The sequence below is a fragment of the Beta vulgaris genome, chromosome 8 (assembly GCF_026745355.1).
Source record: "Beta vulgaris subsp. vulgaris cultivar EL10 chromosome 8, EL10.2, whole genome shotgun sequence".
Classification (NCBI taxonomy): Eukaryota; Viridiplantae; Streptophyta; class Magnoliopsida; order Caryophyllales; family Amaranthaceae; genus Beta; species Beta vulgaris.
The window spans coordinates 20274634-20297898 of record NC_079209.1 but is presented as its reverse complement, the minus strand read 5'-3'; the positions used below and the strand labels follow the sequence as shown (position 1 = coordinate 20297898).

The following is a 23265-nucleotide window of genomic DNA, read 5'->3' as shown; positions in this document are numbered from 1 at the left end:
AAAATAATGAAATTATATTCATTAATATTAATAATTGTATATATTGTAATTCATGTTAAAGATTTTATGTAACAATAATAATGAATAATTTTGAAAAAAAATTCTCATATCGGTCCGCCAGTCTGGTCCAGCCCACTAGACCCACAAATCGCCAGATCCCATCGAAAAACCATGAAAACCGATTACAAACCGGTGTGGACCAAACCTTTTCAGCCCGGCCAGCCCAGCCAGCCCATGAATTTCACGGTACGGTCCTGGGCCGTTAAATCTCAACCCAGCTCGCTATGGCCCATGGTTTGGCCCGCCCAACCCACACCAGTGGCCATCACTAATTTCAGGCCGTATCTGGAGTCGGGTCAGACGTTGACAACTCTACTGGCCTACCAAACTTAAATCCTAACTCAAAAATTAATTCTTTTGGCACCAAAACATTGTTTTTCCCAACACAAAATAATAAAATATACATTCCCCAACAAACTTCCCGCCAATGCCAGAGTGAATATGGAGGAGTTTTTCAGGGGCGCACTCCTTAAAACCTTATTCATATAAACCTAAAAACGCCTCATTTTAATCTAATTTTTTCAGTCATCTTGTACCTCTAAAAAGATGGGTATACAGGGTCTACTGCCACAACTAAAATCAATAATGTCACCGATTCACATCAAAGAATTAGAGGGATGTTGCGTTGCCATTGACACCTATTCTTGGCTCCACAAAGGCGCCTTATCTTGCAGTACCCAGCTTTGCAAGGGCATTCCTACTTCTAGGTCTACTTTCTCTCATACTTTATATTTTTAGCTTTTTTGTTTCACTGAAGTTGAAATCTTATACCCTTGAATAGTTTTGAAGATACCCATTTGGATTATTATGCTAGATATGATTTAAATGGATTTTTTTGAGCTTTTTTATCTGTTTGAATATGAAAATTTAAGATCCCTGAATATATTTTGAAGATGGGTAAATATGTCAGATTTGATTTCTATCCAATGTTCAAATGAAATGTATATATACTTTTGATATTTTGATTTGGGATCAGATTTTGGGGGCAGTTCTTGAGTTGGATATACAGGGATAAGCTTCAATTTGTTTTTGTTAATGTTGTTAATTTGAGGTCAAACTTTTTTTGTTGGTTTCATTGCCTTTTGCTTTTACCTTGTTATTTTCAATCAGGCATTTTGAAATTTCACATATTCTGAGATGGGTACATAGGTTTATGCTTTAATGTTTGATGTACTCCAAAGTATTAATTAGAGGGCAAACGTATTTGGAGTTGAAGGGTGGGGGAGAAGAAATCTCATATGAAGCACTTGCTTTCTTTTATCTTGTGTTGGATTTTTCTTTTGTTTCTCTAATTGATTGGCTCGGCCTTTTCTTGTTATTTTCAAGTAGGCATTGTTGGAATTTTAAGCCTTTATTTTTTATTCTGCCTTTTAAAATCTTGTGTTTATACTTTATATAGCAAAAACTATCTTAGTTCAAATTTCACTTTTTTGGAGTTTGAATTTGGCATATATGCCCAACAGAAGGGCACATAGGATATCAATTTCCATTGTTTCGATGGTCATATCTCATATTTCTCCCATATGGGCACTTTGCTGTATTAGATGTCACCTGATAAATGAAAGCTCCACAAGAGGTGGAGTAAAAGAATCTATTTAATTGACAATATATTTCAGGATTAAATTCATTGCCATTGTCGCCATTAATTTATGGGATTACTAGTCTTATGTCATCCATTTTGACTAGTGCTATACGACATGGTAGCGTAGCTGCATAGCACTTAAGTAGAATACTTTTGTTCTTGGCAAGTGAAACACAGCCTATTTGTATTTTTCATGCTTCTGGAGGTTCCTCGTCAAATCACTGTAGATGATTAGTTGTCCACTGGAAGGAGAGGAGCATTGTGAGCCCAATCAGAAAATTTTAACACATGCATAGCTCCTTTAAGTATCCCAGGAAGCTTTAGATATAGAGGGAGTGAGATGTCAAATTGATTCTCATGGGTCTCAGCATTCGACTTGTTATTTGAAAACAGACATTCTGTTTGGCTATGTGTATTTGGTACACATGATTCTCTATGGGTTTTCTAAAGGAGCTGATGACTACTAGTGGCAGTTGACACACTCAGATGTATTATTGAAGAGTAAATTTCCACAAACATTTCTTTGTTAGTGGTCTGGGTTATGATGACATAATTCCAAGATCAAAATTTGAATGGAATAGCTTTATGTCCTATTATATTTATCTTTGTTATTATGTTTTCTTATGTTTTAGTTGTTCGTTAATGCTAATATAGTGCAAGTCATTCAGTACTCTAGGTATAAGTGGATGTAAAATTGTACCCAATGAGAAGTCACATAAATTCAGGATAGAACAAGTATTAATGCAGTTGTTGAGCTGTAAATTGAAAGAACAAAACATAATAGAAAGTTTCGTATTGCAAATAGTAGAATGAGTTACCCGTGTAAGACATTGAGTATTTGAGTCCGAGTAACATTCTTACGGCTCCTATCTCGACTATTGCACTTTTACTAAAGGTTTTCCTCTCGCAGGCACATTGACTATTGCATCCATAGAGTAAATTTGTTGCGTCATTATGGTGTCAAACCACTTCTCGTCTTTGATGGAGATAACCTACCAATGAAGAGCGAGCAAGAGAATAAACGTGCACGGTATCCATCATATTCAAATTAATATTCTCTCTTAGTTATTTTCATTCCATATCATGTTATGTTCTTTTAGCTCCTTAGTAATCTTTTGAGGTTTATAATGTCAGCTTTTGTCATTTCTAGAAGAACTTGAACTGTAGTATGATTTGTTGATGTTTTCTATCTTTTCTTTTCTGAATATAAACGTTTTGGGTATGCAACACATGAGCGCAGAGCCATACTACCTGTGCAAATCAAAATTAAGACTTCTCTTATTTGAAAGATAGGTGAATGAAGCCAATAAAACGAATTAGAACTTTTTGGAAATTGGATAGAGTGGAGGTATCTGATCTCTAAGTTCATTATACAAATCCAAATAATAACAAGTAGTCAGCCAGTAAAAGACTTCTAAGCTCTAAATACTTCTGTAGCAAGGCTGTAATGGAAACAATCTCTTTGGAATAGTAAGTGAGAGTGAGGCTGCATATATCTAGCCCCTCTTATACAGGAGGTTGCTTATTAAAAGGTACTTGGTTACTTGTGGAGTTTGTAGACAGTTTCTGAGCAATGCATATATGGCTGATTAACTTGTAAATAATATGGCTGTCTACTGAACAATGATTTTCTTGCTGTAACTCCTTTATCTCCTGGATAATTGATAAGTTAATACTAAACTTGCCAAAAATGCAGCTCTAGAAAGGATAATCTTGCACGTGCTATTGAGCACGAGTCAAGTGGAAATTCTAAGGCTGCATATGAATGCTACCAAAAGGCTGTTGATATTTCTCCAGCAATTGCTTATGAATTAATACAGGTACTGCGGAGTTTTTAACTATAACAGCTCTGATTGCTATTTCTTTTAGCAAGCTAACATTTCCGCAATGAGGCTCAATATTGCATTTGCTTCTACTGTTTTTTTTTTGTTCACTTTCTCACATCTATCTTTCTTACAAGGTCTTGAAGCGAGAAGGTGTTAGCTATGTAGTGGCCCCTTATGAAGCAGATGCACAAATGGCATTCTTGGCGATTACTAAGCAGGTTGATGCAGTAATTACTGAGGACTCAGACCTCATTGCATTTGGTTGTCCAAGAGTAAGTAACAAGATATGCATCTTAGATTAGTTTACTGCACTATCGTATATAATAGATTTATTTATGATTTTTTTTTTTTTGGCAATTCAAAATTGTTATTGATAACCAAAAAAAAGGTATGGAAAATACAACCTAACACAAATAGGGATCAAGCCTAGTAAGGTTAGCTCCCCTCCACCTTCTAGGAAGGGTTTGGGAAGCAAACCACTAAGACAAGAAACCCTTTTCTACCCCTCTGAACAGACTCAGAGGCACCAAGATTATAGTCTCAGTTTACAGTAATGCTATTTTAATATCAATCTCTCATGGACAGAGTGATTACAACGACATGCTACACTAGAGATTATGTTCCTAAACAATTGAGAAGCTGGAATACTTATGTCATAAAAAATCTTCCTGTTTCTTTGGATCCAAATGTGGTATACACACTTCCACAAACAGCATGTTATAAAGCTGGCCAGTAGCTCCTGTTTTCCTGCTGAAATGTGCAGCTCTCTCCACCTCTGTAGTCTGGTGTCTAGGTCTTTTAACACCAATTTGCTTCAGACAAAGGTTCCAAACCTCTGTACAATAGTTGCAGGCAAAAAAAAAGGTGCTCTTGAGTTTCCCTATTGCCAGTGCACATCACACAATCATGGCTTTCACCAATCCCCCATTGAGCCAACCTATCCTTTGTAGTAAGTCTTCCATGTAGCATAAGCCAAGTAATGAACAAAGCTTTGGGACTGGTTTTACTTTTACAAACAATTCTTCTCCAAGGAACAACTGGAGCATCACCTTTCAAGTGCCAGTAGAGATGTTTAATTGAGAATTTGCCATTATGGATATGCTGTGTGAGAGCTTATCTTAGGCAAACATGTGTATCGAGTGAAAAGTAAGCCTGGTGATTCCCAGTGCTCTTTCTTCCGAGCCTATCTAGTAATCTCTTAAAAAAAAATCCTCGTGGATCTCTTTCAGCCATGAGGAGGAAAATATGATACCATGCCTATTTGGTCTCTCTTCATGACCTGATTAATTAGTGCTCTGTCTTCAATCCTTTTGAGTTGAGAAACCAGGATTACCTGGTAAAATCTATATCAAGCATTTAGGAATACAGATTACAGAATTCTTTGTAGGATTAAGTAGCTCTTCTATTCTTCTGTATTCTATCTTGAAAGAACTTTATTGGTCTAAAGCACAACACTCATATGGATAGGATGTGGATGGAGTTGGTATCTCATCAATAAGTCATAATTTGGCGAGTTACTTGTGAGTATGTGTTAAGTCACTCTAAAGTCTTATCTTCGGACAGCTAGTTGGTGAATGTCCCAGCTTCCAAGTGCCAATTCCACTCGAGGGTATTTCCCTCCTTTCCCCTTTCTGGCGGACCTTGGATATTCAGAATCAGTGAATCAATCATGATTGTTAGTTGCGATGTCTATCTATTTTCTGTATAAATGGATGAACAATCTTTATGGAGCTTCTGTATTATCCGAATGGACACTTGTGTAAATTAGTGAGTAGGGTCAATTCACAAATAACTCTCGGTATAATTTGGATAGATTACTTGATGCATTTCTTTGCAAAGGCAGTATGAAGAATCAATTTTGAGACTCTTTTGTTCAAATACATAATCTTGCTAATTCTCTAAATGATCTTATCTGATTTCTTTTGGATCCAGATTATCTACAAGATGGATAAATATGGACAAGGTGTTGAATTTCAGTTTAACAAGCTAGAACACAACAAGGATCTAAATTTGATTGGATTTACTAATGAGATGATCCAAGAGATGTGTATCCTTAGTGGCTGTGACTACTTGCCATCACTTCCTGGTATGGGCCTGAAAAGAGCTCATTCTCTTATAAGCAAGTTCAAAAAATTTGAAAAGGTGAAATTTCATTTGCTGTTAGATGCTTCTTATCTGCTTATCAGCATGTAATACTCTGGTGATGCTCAAAATTGACATATATTGCATAATGTTATTGGCTTTAAGTGATCATTTGACCAGTCACTACCCATGCTATAGTGAACCCTGAGAATCTATTAAATGGATGTCTAATCTATCATTTATATAATGTTTTTAATTTTCCAGGTGATTAAACACTTGAAGTACAGCTCTGTGGAAGTTCCCCCTCTTTATGAGGAGTCATTCAAGAAGGCAGTGTGGACTTTCCGGCACCAAAGAGTTTACGATCCAAACAAAGAGGATATTGTCAATCTAACAAATATCTCAGACAATATTGATGGGGATACGGATTTCTTAGGCCCATATCCTTTGTTGATATATTGCAAATTCGTACCTTTTCTACATTAACTGTCAGCTTAAAAAAACATTTATGTACCTTAATCAGTTCTTAAATCGATGCCTCAACCGACAGTGAAAGCCATAGCAAAAGGTGAGCTTGATCCAATCACTAAACTACCATTCCAGGTAATTGATTATTTTGTAAGCATTGTCTAACTGTAGATGGCTTTCCTTCTCTTGTTGTGCACACAAAGTGAAATATTTTATTTACCAAAAGAATCCGTGTATTTTTTGAAAAATTGTAATAATAGCTTTCCAAACCCCTAGGAATAGCTTGGAATGGGGATTAAGGTAGACAGGAAGGTATGTTATGTTACAAAGTTAATGCATGATGTTGCCTTTTTTTATGAACTGTGATGAAGTGGAGCATAAACATTAGAGGTTGTTAGAATGAGAAATTTTGGGGCAATGCATTATGCATTGCATGTGATGCTGTTTTATGAAAGCTAGGACAGAACTTGACTAATTTATACATGACAAGTAGATTAGTGGAGTACTCTCAAAACTGAAAAGTAGTATAATTTAGCTTGTAGGAAAGTAGGACTAGCAATATGATTAAGAAAGACAGCATAGGTTTCCACATTCATGGTGAAAGCTGGATGATAAGAATGCAGAAACATGTATGACAATGCTTTAGATATGAACTGTCTAACTTAGAATTGCAAGATAGCTGTATAAGCAACTAAATTCACAGAAGCCAAGCAGCATCAACTGGATCTGAGATGAGTGTGCTAAGAGGATAAAGCCTTTGTAAAAGTATGCATACTTGTAAAACCTGACTACCTGTACAAGGTTAGAGTATCTACTATCTTGTGCACTATCATGTGATAAGCGTAGAGACTGAAGTGTTTGGATATGCGCTATGCGTGATTGATTCTGAATTGTTTTGATCTTTCTTCAAGCATTTATTAACACCTGCATTGTGGTTTCTTTTCAGGCTGAGACTACCAATGGCAATTCGACTTTCCATACATCGTATCAACGTAAAGACTTTAGACCTGAAAGCAACAAGACAAAGCTAGATTTGCCTGCTCAGAAGAATATTCTGACCAACTACTTCTGTATCCTTCCTCTCTTTTATTATCTTTTAATGTTCTACAGTTCTATATATCCATTAATGAAGTACATTAATTATCCTCAAATAGTTACAAAATCCTTAGTTTTCCGATCTCTTGAATCTTGTTCTGGAAAGTCCTGCTTGTCATGTTCTTACTGCGGGGTCAAACTGTGCATAAGAAATTTGCATCATAAAGAAAAAAAATATCCATATGACATGAATGTAAAGTTTCTGGTGCCACTATTGTTAAATCTCTTCTGAGTCTTCAGCTTCTAATTTTCAGTCTTGAAGAACTTGTATTTGATGTTGTGGTCAGATGCTATCATGAGAAAACATCTTGCTCATATTATAAGTAGGTTGTTAGTTTCTTGTTTCCATAAATTTATCATGATTGTAGAATGAGATTATACATGATGAAGATGCTTCTCAAGAAACTTAGTTGGAGCACTATAGCAGACTATCAGTCAAGCTATTTGTCAAGTATAGAAGTGTTGTACCTTAAAGTTTCTTGGTGAACATCAAAACAATGAGTGGGGGGTTTGTATAATGATGTACTGATTATTGTGTGCTTATAGTTAAATCATCTTTTAATGAAAGTAAATCTTAGAGCCCCAAACAAATTGCCATTTGAGCATCATCTTTCTTACCATTTGGATTTGATTTTGCTGCATCATGTTTCATCCAGTTCTCCTCAACTTGTATAGGTTTTGCATCACTAGAAGCAAAGAGGAATTTCAGGCCCCCACGAGTGTCACCAAAAGATCTGAATTCAGGAAATGACTCCTCCCCCACTTTGATGAAACCAGATGATGGATACTCTAATGCTAGTAAAGCAAGTGAATTATCACTAGAATCTGTGATTGATCAGGTGGTTCAGGGGGATGACAAGTCTCCGCATAATTCAGTAAGATCATAAGAGAAGTTCTTTCTGTTTTCCCCTGATAAGCGATGATCTTATTCATGTGGCAAATTCTGACTTGGTAAAATTCATTGTCATAAATTTTCTGCAGATGGAGATCGAATTTTCTGAAAAAGAGATCAAGAATAGTGATTCTCCAGTTAATGGTGAGACACACACTTTGCTTCAAGTTTTATGAAAGGAGATTGTTTTGACTGCAATATATAGAATACTTATGAATGCCATTGACTTTTCTGTAGGAAGTCTGGGGAAAAATCCTTTGGAGCAATCCCATCGTTCCATTCATAAACCTTGCTTAGTTTTGCGTAGGGGCCATGCTGATGAGCATTGTCCCAGGACAGTCTCAGAAAAGGGAAACCTGCAAGATCAGCACACTACTGTAAAGAGTTCTTCTTTCCAGCATAATTTAGTATGTGAAGTTGATCCAAGTTATAGAAATGACAAAGTTACTTTGAGGAGTTCTTATTTTGTGGATAAACAAGATGACAATGATACATTGAGAACAAGTAAAAAGGTCGTCATTAAGAGTTCTTACTTTAAGCATAAGTCCAAACCCACTCAAAGTTGTATAAATGAAAGGTGCTTAATCAAGGATGATTCTTCTATTGATGGTGAAATGAGTGAAAAAGGTTCACCAGAAATGGCTTTAGTTGGGAATAACTTAGATGAAGACTTGTATGTGAAAAGAAAAGCTTCTTCTAGTCTTAATCCCAAGGCGAGTATCTTTCCATATTCCTTTTGCTTTATTCATAAGTACTTATTTATCTATTATCACATTATTAAGACTGACTGATGTTCTTACAGGAACATGTAAAAGAAAAGCATGCTCGGACAGAGACATGTGCGGAAGTGAAAAGTATGGTGCTTTCTTAATGTAGCTTTCTCATTATCCTGTTAGATAATCTAATGTGCTATTGATTACTGCCAATTATAGATTCTATCAAGATATATACTATTAAATTATACAATCTGATAGAAATATAAGTAATGACATCAGGAAATTATGTATTTTAGTTGGAGATATTTTCGTGTGTGTCAAGTTATGGAGTTTCCTAGATCAGGTTATTCTCAGGATACATGGTTATAAATTGGGAGGCTCATTATCTGAGAAGTGTCTTGGATACCACCGAACCTCAAAGATCGGAAGAGGTTGAGAAGTATAATTTGTAAGGTTTTGCATTAATTAGTTTTCTAGTTGTCCATTCATAAAGTTATGTTGATAGAGATGGAGTGTATAAGAGGATACGATCATAGAAGAGTAAGAAAACTTAAATGTGAGTTCGTACCTCACTCATCTTTGTCATTATTAAAGATTATTTTCGTTTTGAATAAAAGCTAATGAAATCTCTATGTCAAAACATTACTTCTTCCAAGTATGAATTGGTCTGCTTGACAAGTGAATGAGGTGATACACATCAGTGAACATGCAGATTTTCAACCACTTCTTATTTGGCTAGTCTCTTTGTAGTGAGTTTATATCATACCTCAAGCACTTACCCAATAGTTTCACATTGCTACTTCACGTGAGGCAAATTCTGCAGCTGGCAATTATAACACATTAAGTATAGTTTACGCGCTCTTGATCAGTTGATTAAGCTTTGTTTTCTTCCAATAGTCTTCCAGAATCGAAGTTGATAATTCTGAAAGGATCCTGGAAGTAGTAGCAATTATTTTTTAAATCATCATAGCATTTTTTAAAAACTCATCTAGGTTTATCAAAAGTACACATCATTTTGGGGTGTGACTATTATGGGGCTGCGATTTTCTTTGTCGTTGTATTTACAAATGCATGTTTTCATTGCATATATGCAATCCCAGTATTTGCTCCTACGTAATATTCTGCTATAATCAATTTCTGCGGCTTAGTGTTCACTTGTTTCCATCAAGCATATCCTTCTTCCTTGAAGGGAAGGGATACACCATACATCTTAACCCAGGTTTGCATTTTTTCTGGATATTAGGTGATGACATTTCTGTTGATGGCGATAAATGTACAAACTCTATGGCAGAAGAAGAAAAGTTCGGCTGCAAAATATCCCATTTGGGACATTACTCTGATATATCAGGGAAATCGATGGAAAAATTCGTTTCAGCTGTGTCATCATATAAATTCACCTCATCTGGTTCTCGTGCCAGTGGACTCCGTGCCCCGTTGAGGGATGTAAAAAATATCGGTCTTAATAGGTCACTCATTGCCACTGACATTGGAAAATTCTCATACGTGTCAAAGGGTGCAAAGGCCAAGGTTAAGAGAACGTCATGTCAGAGACTCTGAAATGTAATAGTTTATCAATGAATCATTGGCTGGTTTCTGTACATGAAATTTGTTATTTTCACAGCGGAGGCAGGTAACCAATTATGTAACCTTTAGTCGATGCACTACCAGTTCTTGGATATTCTTAATTTGATGCTTCTTTTTGTGTTAATTTTGCCACAGCAATCAGTTTAATCTGCATCTGCTTGCACTGTGTACATGGCTGCAACCACAACGTGAGCAACATACCGTAGAATCAGCTCTAATTTGCATATTTGGGAGTTGATGAGCCAGTTTTTTTTTTTTTTTTTCTGTACCGTAGCTTCCATCAGCATGTTATTCTTTTGTGGTCAACGAACGATATATCTCAATCTGGGAGTATACTGTTACTTCTGGCCATTTCGAACTGTATTTTTTTGGGTGTATATGGTCTGTCTGCATCGTTGGTGCACCTCCATTTTAAGTGTATTCTTATTACTTCAAAGAACTCAAATGGCTTCACAGACCAGTCTCAAATGGTTTGCAATATACTAGCAGCTTGTTTGAGACTTCGAGTCTTTGAGTGAATGAGCTTATCTGAAGTTCCTTTACATGTAAAGAGTAAAGACACCTATTTAAAATACGTTATTTGTGTTTGCCAATCAACCTGCCACATAGATATCTAAAATAGGTGCAGAGAGGCCCATATTAAAATCAATCCCGCTAACAGGCGTCTCGGGGCGTTAGATAAGAACTATCATTTTGTATATAATCACGTAATAAATTATTACTAATGGCCACTGCAGCATTAGACAAAAATTATAATTTTATATATAGATATCTAATTGATTATGGCAAATAATATAATACCTAAATAAGGGCAACCATCAATGCCTGAGTAGCTGCAAGCTTGCAACCATTAAGTAAGCAACTGAAATCATACTGGCAGAAACAGGAAGAGCAGGATATGCATCTGGTGGTGGAAGTTTGCATTCTTTCCATTGAAGTAAACTTTTCTAGGAAATGCCTATCCGGAAATACGAATAAGTGCATGTTACATTCCATGTCACTGCAAGTTTAGAAGTTCAATATACTCAACATATGTGCAGTGACTTCAAAATGTTTAGATTGAAGTTGTGTTTAATTATTTTTTTTGGTTTTGCTAAGTTCTGCATAGGTATTTTAATTCCTAGGCAATAATCTCAGTTACTAGTTCGGAATGTAGAACTGGTTCTGGGTATTAAGTTTGGGTTTGAAACAATCCGAAACAGTGACCGCGAGATCAGAGTTGAAGCCAATTAGTTAAGGATGAAACTTATTCCTTTTTAATTTTCAGTAAAAGGTATTTTATCTTGAATAAGTAACTAATTTTGAATTAGGGTTAATATAGATAAGATATGTTAGTGTTATCTAACGCCAGGGTGTCCATTAGCATTTGTCTTAAAACAAGGTCGTCCTCAACTGACCAAATATATTTGATTAATAAAGGCGTAGTTAATTTATCTCTCAGATAAATCGAACAAAATATATCTTAAATCTTCAACTATATATTGAATAACTACGACCGAATATTTGACTTGTATGATCTTATGTATCTAAGAATATTAAACTAAAGTGACAAAATAAAAAAAGAAAATTATTGTTGCATATTTTCTTATATCATTATATACTCTATCCGTTCTCCTCAAAAACAATATACTTCATCCGTTTCTTTTTCAGTTACACACTTCTTTTTATGTCAGAACTTTTAATGGGAAGTGTGCCACTTAAAATGAAACGGGAAAAGTATATTATTAGTGGCATTCTAATCACAGAAACAAGTTTTAAAAGATCCTTCATCCGTTTCTTAATAAGTGCAACATAGAGAAAGTGGGGGAATACCAAGGAATGTAGAGAGAGAAAGTTGGGACCACAAGAAAGTAGAGTAATTCAAGTGATGAAACAAAAAAAGTTTTTTAGAACCGATCAGTTGACTCTTATCAAAAAAAAAAAAAAAAAGATTAGTGGTCCCCTCTTCTTTTTTGGTGGCATATTTGTAATAATATTGAACTTTTTTTACCATTGAGCTTGGTTGTACTTATTGTGACTATTCCAAATAAGGAAAATGTTGCACTTATTAAGAAACGGAGGTAGTATGAAATAGCTTAGCATTTGAACTCTATACAAATTGAAAATGCTAATTTTTTTTTTGTTTTGTTTTTTGTATTGTTGTAGTATAACTTCACGGGCAAAACACAGGAGTAAACCATAGAAAGATTCACTACATGTCCTAACTATACAACTGATTTGAATAAATATCCCAATCAAAAGACATCTACAAAAAAATCTCAAATCTCTCCTATGACAAACAAATATTTCTCCAAAGTCTTCATCCGATCGAGTTACTTAATTAGCCAGTAAACAGACGACTTAATCACTCAAGAAATCTCATCATTCATAATGAGTATGCAATTTCTTATGCGATACAAGTTCCTTTCTTTCAAAGGAAATGACCTTGCTAATTCTCTATTAGCTCTCCTTCTGTCAACTATCAAATGAGGAGGCAATCTCATCATTACATCATCTTCATCATCAAAATCCACATGATCAAACGGTTCAAAACTCGCCACATCACTATCATACCGTAAAGAGTTGTTCCCGCTCACAGGAATGTGAATAGGTAAAGAGGAGCTAATCTTCTGCATCTTCTTTAGACTCTTCCTTTTCTTTAACATCATTTTAGACCCATCAGATTCTATGTTATTATGCTTGAACATACGATCATCTCTTTCACTCTCATCGCTTTCTACACTTTGATCCGAGGAGTAGTCCGAGAACATAATCTCGGATTCTTCAAACTCGACAAAATCCATCACGAACTTTCCAAAATACTCCTTATATTATTGTACGTGTTCAGAAGAAAAAAAATGACTGAACAAATATTGTATATGTAAAAAATAAAGTGACAAAAAAATTTGTTCGTGACTCTAATAAACACGAACGTTTATTTATAATGGATATGAACTAGATATAGGTAGTCCTCGATGAACAAAAATAAGCAAAGAAAGCAATTAACAAGGATAAGAGTTTTTTTTTTGGGTGATCAAGAAATTATGAGCAAGAGTTTGAGTGCAAATGAGGGTAACGTGATTGGGTACATATATAGACAAGCGGATGTTTGGAAATGGGAAGCCGTGACCAAGATTATTAATTGAATAAGAGAAGGAATAAATATAAATGTATATTTTGGACAATATGAAGCGTAATGACGACATTGATTTAGTGTATGGTGTTTGGGTTGCGAAACTTGCTCCGTAGCTTATGTTTACTTTTCGCCCACGGCTTTGTTGGAAGCTAATTGGTCAATCCATAAACAATTTTTACAGTACGTAGGATAATTCCATTTTATTGTTTAAGGAATAAATAAATATGTTTGATGAATTTTTGTGTGTTCGTAGAGCATTTCAGATGTAATTTCCATGATCATGAATTCAAGATTTTTTTTTGCTGGTATGCAATCAAAATCCAATTTTTGGATGCATTATTTTTTTCTTGCAAATTTAATATTATAAAGATTTTAACTTTCACTTATTGGCGAGAAATAATTTGATGGCTTCTCCATAAAAATACAAATTGTTGTTTTTCCTGCCTTTGCTAATCTATTTTTTGAGAATTTTCTCCAAACATATAACTATCTCCTAATCTCACACATTTGCTCTAGTTATCTGGTGTTCTTTGCTCTAAAGGCCGCTAGCTGGCCAACTTCCACTTACTTGCAGCCTCTTCGTTGCTATGATGGTGGAGATTATCATCGGCGAAGGAGAAGGAGGAACAACGCCTTCCTCATCAACTGTTTTAATCTCCTAATATACTATTGCATAGTATAGGATTTGATCCCAAAACCTCAAGTACATATACTAAAGTTCTAACTACTAGACTAAGTTGTATTTAGTGTTATTATCATAAAGTATTATATTAATAACTGAAATTTTTTCTTACCCGGGGTATAGCCCGGGCCTAATAACTAGTTATTATTAAAATTGTGTTGGATTTTAGATAAGCAAAAATAGTTGAGTGGTGTTTGGCAAATTAAAGAAACCAAAGTCGGTCGGTTCCTTATTATATCCCTTGTCGGTTCCTTTGCAAAACCAATAACCCAAAATCTCTTTGCTCCTAATTTCAAAACTATTGTTTTTTAGGAAGGTAAAAGCTTTCTCCTTATATTATTTTATGAACAGAAAATCAGTTTTGTTGGAGCTATAATTTTCTTAGCCAAAATCCCGCAATTAGATATATTCATCAAAACCCAAATACTTATATATATAGAATCTTTTTCATGAATAATGTTAAATGAGTATTAATTACTCATATGCGCCAAAGTCCATGAGTACCGTCTACGTAGGACGACACACGAGAAAAATACTTTTTTTGTTTTCGCCAAAATACACCGCTACTCAAAGTAGCAATTCAATTTTAGACTAACCGCTACTCCAAGTAGCGGTTAATGACGATAAATCGCTACTCATAGTAGCGGTTTAGAAGAATTAACTGCCGCTCGGAGTAGCGATTAGTTGTGGGGAACCACCTGCTGCGCAACTCTAGGTATTTGTAAATCGCTATTTCGAGTAGCGGTTTATGTGACCAGAGTTACCAGCCACTTTTGCTTTCCCATAACTGGCCGAAATGTCAGAAACATCACAAAATAAACTCTCCAATCTGCAATTCCAGCATCAAATCCACTGACCCAGTTTCATCCAACAACATCAAGATTATCCATAGAACAATCATCAAACACTAAGTTTATCCACACATGAATCACCAAAGACCAAGTTCATCCATCATAAAATTCATAAAAACTAATGGTTAAGCAAAGAATTTCTTAATGATGAAGCAAGATTAAGAAAATGACGCATAATGATAGATCAATCACAAACATAGTTTAAAATCTAACATAGTTTTAACTAACTAACTAACTAACATACAAACAATAAATGAAAGTGCTAAGCCTTAGTTCCGAGTCCAAGGTCCTATGCCCAAACTAGTATACTAACAAAGGATTTAAACTTGGGCATGGATTAAAACTTTGGAAATCAGAATTTTAAAAGAAAGGGGTCATTACCTCTGCTACTAGGAGCAGAGAGGACCACGAGTGAGGCATGCGGATTTCGGCTCAGGTGGTCGGCGACGGCGAGCAGCGAACAACGGCGACGAGCAGCGAGACGCGGTCGCGGAGGTCGTCTTCTGTGGCGTGGTGCTGCACGTACAGTAGGCGTGAAGAAGGAGAGGAGCGAGGAAGAAGAGTGCGCTGGAGAGAGAGAGAGAGGGAGAGAGAGAGAGAGAGAGAGAGAGGAGGTGTGAGTGGTGTGGCGGAGCTCCAGCGAGCCGCGGGTGGCCGACAAGTGTCGCATAGTGATAGATGACTGTCCTGGTGTAGCGCGCGCCGGCGGCAGACGGTGGTGGTGGCGTTTGAAACCCGAAACAGAGGAGAGAGAGGGATATATATGGGTTTTTTTTTATTTCTTTTGGGTTTCTTTGGGTCATGTTTTCTCGCGAGTTGTGAATGAAAATTCTGGTTAGTTCGTAGGTGGTGGTGAGGTGAGATGAGAGGATGAGAATTGTTGTTGATGGTGTTCTTGGTGAGGCCATTTATAAGGGAATTAGGAATACTAAATCAGTAGTTGGGAGGAAGAAGATTGAAGTAAATATTCTGAATTTTTGACTTGAAGAAGCTAAGAAGATGGATTGGTGACATATTTTTGGCATAGGAAAAAGGATGGAGGGTCTTGGCATGCTTGCCAAGTGCCATGAATGAGTGAGGAAGAAGGCAATATTAATGGAGTAGTTGACCATGGAAGCTTTTTCTCTTTTTCCTTTTTGTTTTGTAATCGAAAAATCAAAAATTGTCCCATACTTTCACTCTAAACGTGGCTTAGTAAAATTTTGGTGAATTTTGGATATTTTGTGCTTTAGTGATTTCACAACAAAACTAACTACATTATTATAACTAATTATTTACTTAAACACATTTAAGTTTTTAGGATATTACACCCTCTTCTTATTTTGTGTAGGTCTAGATGAACTAGGTGTGGACTCATCAGACTCCGCAATGGCATTAAGAGAAGACGGAATGGTGGCCGAACGTCGTCGGTAGGTCCTCTGACATACTGGAGGCGAAAGCAAAGGTGTCGCGGTAGATGTATGGACAACGGGCGTAGAAGATGTAGAAGTCGATGTACGGGAAACAAAAGTTGACACGCCCTGTAAGATGTGTCCATGTCCAACTCGGCCAACAACGTCAATACACAACCCCCATGGTCTGCAATGTCTACACATATAGCTCGTGCCCATATTTGGAGGCAATGACTCAACAACCTCCAGTATAATACTACACCTATGAGCACCATCAGATGAATCATGTGCCTGCATAGAAAGGAAAACATACATTATGTAGTTTCAAAAATAAATAAAAGTATAAATACAAGTCATGTCACATACTAGTACTATATTTGCAGACGCATGCTCATAATGTGTAGAAGGAGGTTGCCTCAATGGATCCGTCATGCGCAACCTTGTGATGCAATGATACCATATCATAAACTTCTCAATGACATGAGTACGACCACTGAATGGAGTACCCTAAACAACACGTCTATCGTGCTCATCACACTGCACTGTGGTCGATGCCTCATCAGATAATTCTTGTTCTTACCAAAGCAGTGACCGGAAGACATCTCCCCCTTTTAGGACGCCATTAAACACTTCGGACATGTTTGTGGTTTGCACACCATATCTACATCCACCATCATGATGAAGAGACCATAGATGAAGGGGAATGTCCAATAGATATTTAGCCGCCTTGACATTAATGGAGCCAATTCGATCCATATAGTACAAAAACTTCATCTTTTTCCTAGCATATGCAGCTTTTCCGAATAGATTCTTGATGGCAGCATTCCTATACTTCGTATTCAAGTTGGAAGCAATATGTCGCACACAAAATTGGTGATGGGCATATGGCTCTTCCCAACCTAATTTGGGGCTCGTTCATAGCTGCAAGAATACCCCAATGATGATCAGAGATCGCACACAAGCACTTTCTATCTGTGACATAACGCCTAATGCAAGCTAAAAACCAAGACCTTGAGTCTATGCTTTTCCTCCTCTACAGCAGCAAAGACAAGTGGGAATAGCTAAAATTTAGCATTTTTACCCATAACAATTAATTTGCGTTTATAATTCCCGTACAAGTGAGTACCATCTATAGTGATAAGAGATCGACAATGACGGAGTCCAGTAATGGAGGGTTTAAATATACCCTCTTAAAGATGTGCACAGAAGGGTCTTGTGTTGGGATCATACACCAATACACGACAGTGCCTCGATTGGACTTTTTCAAGGCTTGCAAGTACCTAGGTAACTCTTCATAAGACTTATCCCAATCACCAAAAATGTTGGTTATTGCCTTTCGTTTGGCTAACCAACTCTCTTGTACCTTATTGAAAATTGATATTGGGTCTTGACAAAAGTTAAGACGAATTGAACTTTGAATGAAGGATCAGTCCTAATGAAATCATCGATAAGATCAGCAACGAAATCCGAGGAAATGAGAGGATGGTCTCCAGGTCTTATGTCTCCCAAATAATTGCTTGCATGTGGACCACCATATCGTACAATTTTGAATGAATACGACGGAGTCATGATTGCACGCAACCTACATGGACAATGACACACTTCCTTTCTGATACATTCAATGACATACTTTGTGGGCTTTGACTCTAACTCCCGAAACATCTAGTTTCTGGTGATCGACCATGCTTTCACAAAATTCTTTAATTGCTGCAATGATGCAAATTCTTGTCCTATATCAAATTTTAGAAGCCACACTCAATGAGCCATTACATTTCTAAGTCACCCATGCATCTATTAACCTTTGATCAACTTCGTCGATTATGAGCCAATCTTGTGAAGGAACACCAGACTTTATTGCCTTGTCAGCTGCTTCCTTGCATCGTCATCCTCCTCCCTATCAGGATCCACATGCTCCTCATTTCCCAAAAAATCAGCATCATTTCTATCTAGAGTATCGAGATGGAATGTGGATGGTATGTGGGGAGATGAACCAGGAGAACCGAACTCATTCATGTGCTTATTGACATAATTTGGATATGACAACATGCTAGTAAATGATTCAAATTGCATATAAAGAGCAGATGTCGGTACTTCCATGCTATCCCTAAAGTCCATTGTAAAACATAACCCAAATTACTTTGGAGATTTATCTCCTTTAGAACTTGTTCAATGTACACCTCCATTGCCATGGCTGACGTTTGTGTCACTGAAAGCCACATAGCACTGAGTCAGTCGTCATCCTCTAGTGCAATTGGCACATATTTCCCCGGCATCAGATATCTCATAAACAATTTCAACTCCACATACATACGATCACAACCAGCTACATCATACACCCTATTCACCATTCCAATAAAGATATAAAGGATATTTAGGTTGTTCCATATTCTACAAACAAAAAAGGCAACGATCAAGTTATTCTTATTCAACACATTAAATCAATATCAACACCATTCTTCACTTATACTAATAGCATTTGCAACCTTAACACAACAATTATGCAAAATCAACCATCACAAGATGCTCAACACCATTTTTAACCAACCAATCTCATTAATCCATAAGCTTCCATTATCAATATATCACCTTCCAATTCATGCTAAATCAACCATCACAAATGCTAATCATGTAAACTACTAGAATAAACCAATCAAACCAAATAATTGCCATCTAACAACACTAAGAAAGCTAAAACACATAATAAATATGACATACTAAGCAAATTAAATTAAAAAATAATCAATTAAAAATAAGATAACCTGTAACAGCCCGCACTTCCAAGCTGCTAGCTAAACACACTTAAGATTCTCTAATTACAATCAACGCTTAATAAACCTCAAATTAATATTTACTCACAGCGGAAACATAACCTATTTACACGATCCTGGACCTGTGGGTCAGGGCCCACAACAAATCATCTTCAAAACCAATAACAGATTACATAATACCTTGATTCCCAAAACAATATAGTACTTAAATATCAAATGAGAACTTAATATTCAACAACTTATATTCTAAATATAACTTCGAATCACTAATTTAATTTCCATATCTTAACTGAAACTTCTTTCTCTTGATTCATTCCGAAACTTGAACATACACCTGCAAATTACAGAAGAAAATACAAGACAAAGACAAAAACTAAAATGAGCGAAATAAATTCAATAACTTTACTTCAGCCCGTCAAAACGATTTTGGTTTGTAAACGTATTTCATATAAGAAACTAACTTGATAACTGTTCGAAAAATAATTCATCTTTTAAATATATCACTGGCATAGCTTAATCACGTAACAAAAATCGCTGGCAAGTACAGGCTCATAACATAACATAACACAATATTCGACCTTTTCTGGTCTTAACTCATATCTGAATCATTTCTCTCCACCAGTACCTTGCCCACTATTCATCTTAGTTGATAAGCTAAGCCAGCTAAAACCATTTCGAAATCATTTCCTGATTATCATACCCAAATCATATTCTAAGAAACATAGTATTTCCAAATAATTCCAATAACTGAACAAAAGGATACTTTTATAACAATCCAATAGCAATTCACAACTAACTCATAGAGACGCATCTATAACCATGGCCATGATTATAAACGATATATAATATCAAAAATATAACATAACACATACGGGCATATAAATACATTTTTGCTGAACATAAATGTTACCTCAAACGATAATCACTTCAAGATAAATTCAAGAATAATAATATGAAACATCCAAGCATCATAATTCAATCTCCAAATCCAGCTTGAACTCCACAACCTCAACAAAACGAGCATAATTAACGACCAATTTTCAAATAGATATTAATCAACTTAAACCTTATGAGCTAATTATGATTTTCTAGATGATACCAACAATTCTCAACAACCTAAGCTATTATAATAAAACCTTTTAATTAGAATTCCTCCTTAAACTTATTCCAATATCATAACTAAGACCATCTGCTCAATCAATCACCAAAATCTCCACTTACCTATCCCCCATGATTAATATCACAAGCTAGCTCTAATAATACACTTTGGAAATTACCACACCAATTTGCAAAACATGAAATTATGATTTCAATTTGAATTATAAAATTTGATTTTGCAAAATCCCTAAGATTATAAGTTCCAAAATAAGTTCCAATCCATCAAACAAGAATTGGACGATTTTGCAAATCAAAATCAAGAATACCAAGGTTTAGAGCTAAATTAATTTATGGAATCATAGAATTAAACCCATACAAATATGAATTTATGCTGATGAACTTAAGGAGAATAAGATAAAGATTTGAACTTTACTTTCAAACACACAAGAGAAATGGAAATGAAGAAGTAGAAGGGAATACCAACATCAACACAACAACAACAGCAACACCCACAAAGCTGCAGCAACAACAATAGAACCTCGAAAGAAACTGCTGGTAGCAAGACCAAACTTGCAAATGCCATAACTCACAGCTCCAAACTCCGAATTGGACGATTTTTGGATCTAAATTCAATAACTCGAAAATATCTACAACTTTGATGAAGGAACAAAGACTGAAAAATGACTGCATGCTTCTTGCAATCGACGGGTAGAACAGAGGTGAGAGAAAAGAAAAAATTTGGGGTTTCATCTTCACTAAATTCTCCCTATTTATTTTCGTGTCATGTTGTTTGAGGAGTTGACAACAAAGATGTAATATGGGAATTCCCACATAAGCCACCTAATAGAGATTTTTTTTTTCTTTTAACTCAAATTATTCATTAAAAAAAAAACGTACAAAGATATAATTGTATTTAACATAATAATTCTCAAGTAATAATCCTTTTCTTATATTTCTTTTAAAACTTAGTTAAAGTAATAAACATAATCACTTTATTTAAAACATGCTTAAAATATAGACTATTACATAACCAAAACAATAAGCGAGTGTGGGCAGCTGTTGTGAGGGATAGTGGCGCGGCTATTGTAAACGACGAGTGTGGGGCAAAGATTGACGGCGTGACTGGGCTTAAGGTTGGAGTAGCCAAGCGTCGGAAGAGAGAGAGGGAGAAATTTTTTGGGAGAAATAAAGAGATCGTGAAATGTGAGGAATTGGAAAACCTATGTCGAAATTGGGGATTGTGGTAAACCGCTACTTAGAGTAGCAGTCTTCAATAATGAACCGCTATTCTAAGTAACGGTTTACATATAATGAGAGCTGGGCAAAAGGTTGGAGGGAGACCTAGTGAATCGCAACTCCGAGTAGAGGTCAACTAAATTTAACCGCTACTTAAAGTAGCGGTTCATTTTTCCTATAACCGCTACTTCAAGTAGCGAATTCTAAAAGTAAACCGCTACTCGTAGTAGCGGTTTACTTAAGTACAAAAACAAAGAAAAATTCTCGCCACCTGTCCTATGTGGATGGTACCCATGAAATTAATATCAATTTTGGCACATGTGAGGAATTAATACCATTTTAATATTATTCATGTAAGAAAAATCATAATACACACACACATGCACACACGCACATACGCGCGCGCACACACACGCGCGCGCGTGCGCGCACACACACACAGAAAAACATACACACACAGAAAAACATACACACACACAGATATATATATATATATATATATATATATATATATATATATATATATATATATATATATATAAATAGAGAGAGAGAGAGAGAGAGAGAGAGAGAGAGAGAGAGAGTATCTGTTTGAAAAAGGATAATTGAATGAGATTCGTTTGAGAATGGTTGTTAATTATTCTATTGTTGTTGGAGGTGAAATATTATGGAGATCAAGCTCGAGTTGGAGATTAAGTCTATGATCTTGGAGGTTAATGTATCACCTTCAAGTTAATCTTTACGTTCAAAAAATTTATTTACATGCCGTGTTGTAGTGCATTTATAATATCACAACTCATTTTTATGGCCATGGTTATAGATGCATCTTTCTAAGTTAGTTGTGAGAATTGTTTTTGAATGATTATAAAAGAATACTTTTGTTTTGTTCTTGGAATTGTTCATAATTTATGTTTACCGAATATGATTTGTAAGAGATATGTTAGAAGCACTTCGTGTTTGTTTTAGTTGGACTAGCTCATGAATTGAGATAAAAAGCGGGCTAGGTGTAGGTGGAGGAAAATAATTCAGATATATGTTAAGATAAAAGTTAAGACCAGAGAAGGTCGAATATTATGTTATGTTATGTTACACTATGTCTGCCAAAACTTATACTGGCCAACGATTTGTGTTAAGAGATTGAACTATATCAGCGGTGTGTTTATAAGGATTTGCCGAATGATTACCAACTTTGTTTATTATATAAAAAATTACAAACTAAAACCGTTTTGACAGGTTGAAGCAATACTGAGCTTTTCGCTCATTGTAGTTTTGCGTTTGTTTTGTATTTTCTTTTGTAATTTGCAAGATTAAATTAGGTATAAAGAATGAGGAAGCAAAGTTATAAGTAAGGTATCTGATCATGTATGGTGATTAGTCAATAATGGTCATCAAGATTTCTTATTGTATGGTTGGAAATCCAGTATCAAAGAGATAATGTATAAAGTATTTGAACTTTTAGTTATGGGCCCTGACCCATAGGTCCAGAATCGTTTGTAGGTTATATTTAGCTGCAAGATAATGTAATACGAGGTTTATTAAATGATAATTGTGATTTGTGTATCTTAAGTATGATTAGCAAGCAGCTCGAAAATGCCGGCTGTTACACCTAATGTCCACCCCTTTTCGCTGGATTTCGTTCTATGTTAATTAGTGTAACTTGAATCAGCCAAAGCAAGCAAATCAACCACACTTTGGCCGAAAAAAAATGGATGATCTTAGGTTTACTCTTCATCCAGTTAGAAGGGAAAAAGATTGCTTCATTAGTGCAATTCACAAATTGAGCTCATCAAGTATGTTTTCTCTTCTTGTTATATAAGTT

General features: G+C 35.7%; 1 protein-coding gene and 1 long non-coding RNA gene across 4 annotated transcripts; one reads left to right on the top strand and one right to left on the bottom strand.

The window, feature by feature from the left end:
- Window positions 1–455: 455 nt before the first annotated feature.
- LOC104882922 (exonuclease 1) lies at window positions 456–10824 on the top strand. Of its 3 annotated transcripts, none has more exons than XR_008967471.1 (14): window positions 456–767; window positions 2553–2672; window positions 3339–3462; window positions 3603–3740; window positions 5401–5610; window positions 5815–5992; window positions 6083–6153; window positions 6965–7088; window positions 7789–7988; window positions 8095–8149; window positions 8243–8718; window positions 8808–8859; window positions 9965–10347; window positions 10441–10824. XR_008967471.1 is itself a non-coding variant. In XM_057391451.1 (13 exons), the coding sequence occupies exons 1-13, from the start codon at window positions 607–609 to the stop codon at window positions 10276–10278; spliced, it is 2223 nt and encodes a 740-aa protein (XP_057247434.1). In that variant the 5' UTR covers window positions 456–606; the 3' UTR covers window positions 10279–10429. The 3 variants fall into 3 exon arrangements, 1 of the variants encoding a protein (XP_057247434.1); XR_008967470.1 differs by having other exon boundaries at window positions 9965–10351; XM_057391451.1 differs by lacking the exon at window positions 10441–10824 and having other exon boundaries at window positions 9965–10429.
- Window positions 10825–15026: 4202 nt separating this feature from the next.
- LOC125492218 (uncharacterized) lies at window positions 15027–21540 on the bottom strand. Its single transcript, XR_007268661.2, has 2 exons — window positions 20023–21540; window positions 15027–19446 (listed from the first exon to the last, which is right to left on the bottom strand). It is a non-coding gene; the product is annotated as an uncharacterized LOC125492218 (long non-coding RNA).
- Between the last annotated feature and the right edge of the window lie 1725 nt (window positions 21541–23265).

What these genes read in the sequence shown, in the direction of transcription:
- LOC104882922 (XM_057391451.1), top strand. Translation starts at nt 607, where the DNA reads ATGGGTATACAGGGTCTACTGCCACAACTAAAATCAATAATGTCACCG. An exon ending in TACGGATTTCTTAGGCCCAT is followed by an intron (nt 5,993 to 6,082) that starts ATCCTTTGTTGA and finishes CAGTTCTTAAAT; the next exon opens with CGATGCCTCAACCGACAGTG. An exon ending in GACATGTGCGGAAGTGAAAA is followed by an intron (nt 8,860 to 9,964) that starts GTATGGTGCTTT and finishes TCTGGATATTAG; the next exon opens with GTGATGACATTTCTGTTGAT.